Genomic DNA, 2962 nt, shown 5'->3' with positions numbered 1-2962 from the left:
TTAACATTCTTGAATGGTCCAATAAATTTTACCCATAAAAGTAGTAAGTCAAATAAAGTTCAAATCAATATTAATCATAATAATGGAAATTCAATTCAATACTAAGAATGGTAATAATGTTGGATATCCATTTTTTAGTTTTCCATTAGTTTATAATGAAAAATGCATAACCTAATTTATTTTTTTCTTTAGTAGTTAGTTGTGTAATTAATTAGTACTTATTAGATGTTCTTATTTTAAAATTACCTATATAGTATTTTTAGATTATCTTAATTTTTATTATGGTATATTAATTAGTAATATTTTATTTATGCGATTTTATTATCTTTGTTTTTGAATATTATTTAGTACGATGCTATGATTAATCTCATATTATTGTGTTATTTTCTTGAAGAATACATTATATAGTTGTATTCTATTAGGATTAAAGAAATAATTAGAGCACAAGTTACATATTTTGCGCTATGAAGAGTTTACCGGGAAAAAAACTCGAAAACCGAAAAAATCTGAAAAAAACCGAGATTGAAAAACCTGGCTTTTTTGGTTTGGTATGGTTTATAGATTTAAACACCCGACACTATTGGTTTAGTTATTGAAAAATTCAAACCAACCCGACTTATGTACACCCCTATTATTGAGTAGAGTTTTCAGAATCCGAAAAATAAAATCAAGAAGAAAAGCCAAACCTGACACCAAATTAAGATCACAGAAAATATCAGGAAAAAAATAAACTTCATCGTTTTTAACCAAGGAAAATACAAATCTCTCGCCCGAAGGAAACAAATTCCACAAAATTCCGAAGTTAATATTTTTTTTTTCCAACTTTGGAGATACAAGTTTTTAAGTCTCATTTATGATTAGAAGTCGTATTCACTGCTTGCGATGTATAAGTCATCATTCACTGAGTTCGCATTCACCGATTGCGACTTTCAGCTACAAGTTATAAATCATATTGCTCACCATTTTTTGTTCAGTATCAGCTGAGCTTAGCCTACAAAGTAAAAAAGAATGATGCATCGAGGAAATTCGGATTTTGTGAAGGTTGGACGTTGCCCTCTCTGTTATGCTCGTGGTTTCTCCTTTGATTAAAATAAATAAATAAAAGAATGCTGTGAATGGGCTGTGAAGATTGCTTTCCTCTTTGGGCTATGTTAAATCATTGCATTGAGAAAATATCCGACTCCTATCTTGGAGGATGAGCCGGTATGGCTTTGTACAATAAACTGATGTATGGAGCCATCCACGAAGTACGCAGAAATTTTTATAGTAATGATTTTCATGGAGTTTTAAGAATTAAATTGATTAACAACCCTACAGTTAACACGGATTTCACCGGTTGTTCCAGTTGGTGGTGCCAAGCTTCCCATTTTGAGCATGGAGTTTTTAAAATCCTCAAAAAAAGCAGATGGATCATCCACATAAGTTTGCACTATTTCTCTAGTATTGTCATCCCCAGTTGCTAAGACCTGGTCTGAAACAAGCAACCCTTTTCCCAATAGAAGGTTAACGTAGTACTGATTGTCGAACGTTGATGGTGTCATGTCATCAAGATTTGCTAGTGTTGTGTTTGTATCAGAAACTGAGCACAGTTGTTGCAGTGACTGCAAGAAATCCAAGTTCATGTCTGAATTGCTACCCCCATTTAGCCTGGAACTAAATGTTGAACATCTAGCCCTTCCAATTGTATGTGCACCTTCAGTATAATAAACATTAATTAGTCTTATATATGTTAAATCAATATAATATCATCTAGCCCTTCAAATTAAGTTTACCAGAGAGAGTGACCATATCTTGAAGAGAAAAACCAAGGTTTTGAAAGTTGGAAACAAGGGTGGCAACATTAGAGTTTGGTCCAGGAATGTTGTTATTTGCTGCTTTTCTGCTAGCTGTTAAACTATCCTTTCTTCCCATTTGCACTTCCCATCCCCAACCTCCTGACTGCAATAATTATATTGGAGTTGCATGCATTAATTATTGAAAAAGTTCTGAATTACTTATTTGCTAGTAGTATAAGGAATAATATAATACCAGAACAACAGAATCTCTAGCAGCAATAGCAAGAATATCAGCACAAGATACAGTCTGGGGACAAGCCAGTTCTAAATCAGCTTTGATGGAATCAATCACTTCAAAACCCCTCAATGAGTTCAAGTTTGGGGCAGCTGTTTTCTCTCCAGTAAAATTAGGGGTATCGTCCAGCAATACTGATGCATCACATCCCTGAAATGCTTTTACATATGGAGTATTATTTAACATAAAATATACTACTGTATTCAAATAAAAAGGAAAAAGAAAAATTGTACTTGCATTAACGAAGCAGTCGTGGAAATGAAGACGAAGCAAAGAAGCAGCCATTCTGGGGTCTTGAGACACTGTTCTTTCCACCCATGAATATATGATAGGTTCAGCTTCTGGACAGCTTTTTTGGTACAAACCAAAACTTAACACGATGGTTGCATCATTAATGCATGTTTCCTTGGATTTGTTGGGAACACTATTTCCACTAGCAAATGTTACTGAAAAACTCAGTACCATTATGCAGAAAGAAGCTAAGTAGAAGGAAGCCATTTTATTCCTTCTATTTTATGGCAAGTTATGGTTGTTAAGTTAATAAGATGATAGTGAAAGTTGAGGCCTTAAATAGAGAAATTGCTCACTGCTAGTCAAAGGGAAAAAGAGAGAGCAGTTGAGAAGAAGACATAGTCTTAAGTGTAATGAGTCAAAAAGAAAAATGAACATTACATGAAATCGAGGTCCCATGGTTTATAACAACCCACCTAATACCAACCGATTTACGTGAGGTATGCAACCAATGTTAAATCCTTGTTTTGCAGATCCAATTTTGCAGTCTGAAAATTTGCAGAATGTTTTATCACAAAAGAACAGCAAAAGATAGACTCATATAGGGCCCTAATGCATAGGGAATTGATATTTACCCTTAAAACTAACACAGTCGATTTCC

At 33.7% G+C, this 2962-nt stretch overlaps 1 protein-coding gene across 2 annotated transcripts; it reads right to left on the bottom strand.

The window, feature by feature from the left end:
- Positions 1-920: 920 nt before the first annotated feature.
- LOC142171363 (peroxidase 40-like) lies at positions 921-2593 on the bottom strand. 2 transcript variants are annotated; one of them, XM_075233728.1, is made up of 4 exons: positions 2304-2593; positions 2029-2228; positions 1773-1938; positions 921-1693 (listed from the first exon to the last, which is right to left on the bottom strand). In XM_075233728.1, the coding sequence occupies exons 1-4, from the start codon at positions 2566-2568 to the stop codon at positions 1287-1289; spliced, it is 1038 nt and encodes a 345-aa protein (XP_075089829.1). In that variant the 5' UTR covers positions 2569-2593; the 3' UTR covers positions 921-1286. The 2 variants fall into 2 exon arrangements, with proteins under 2 accessions (XP_075089829.1, XP_075089830.1); XM_075233729.1 differs by having other exon boundaries at positions 937-1693; positions 2029-2220; positions 2308-2593.
- Between the last annotated feature and the right edge of the window lie 369 nt (positions 2594-2962).

The sequence above is a fragment of the Nicotiana tabacum genome, chromosome 17 (assembly GCF_000715075.1).
Source record: "Nicotiana tabacum cultivar K326 chromosome 17, ASM71507v2, whole genome shotgun sequence".
Taxonomy (NCBI): Eukaryota; Viridiplantae; Streptophyta; class Magnoliopsida; order Solanales; family Solanaceae; genus Nicotiana; species Nicotiana tabacum.
The sequence above is the reverse complement of the archived record's forward strand: the minus strand, read 5'-3'. Positions and strand labels throughout refer to the sequence as shown.

What these genes read in the sequence shown, in the direction of transcription:
- LOC142171363 (XM_075233728.1), bottom strand. Translation starts at nt 2,568, where the DNA reads ATGGCTTCCTTCTACTTAGCTTCTTTCTGCATAATGGTACTGAGTTTT. An exon ending in CGACTGCTTCGTTAATGCAA is followed by an intron (nt 2,229 to 2,303) that starts GTACAATTTTTC and finishes CATATGTAAAAG; the next exon opens with CATTTCAGGGATGTGATGCA. An exon ending in CTAGAGATTCTGTTGTTCTG is followed by an intron (nt 1,939 to 2,028) that starts GTATTATATTAT and finishes TAATTATTGCAG; the next exon opens with TCAGGAGGTTGGGGATGGGA.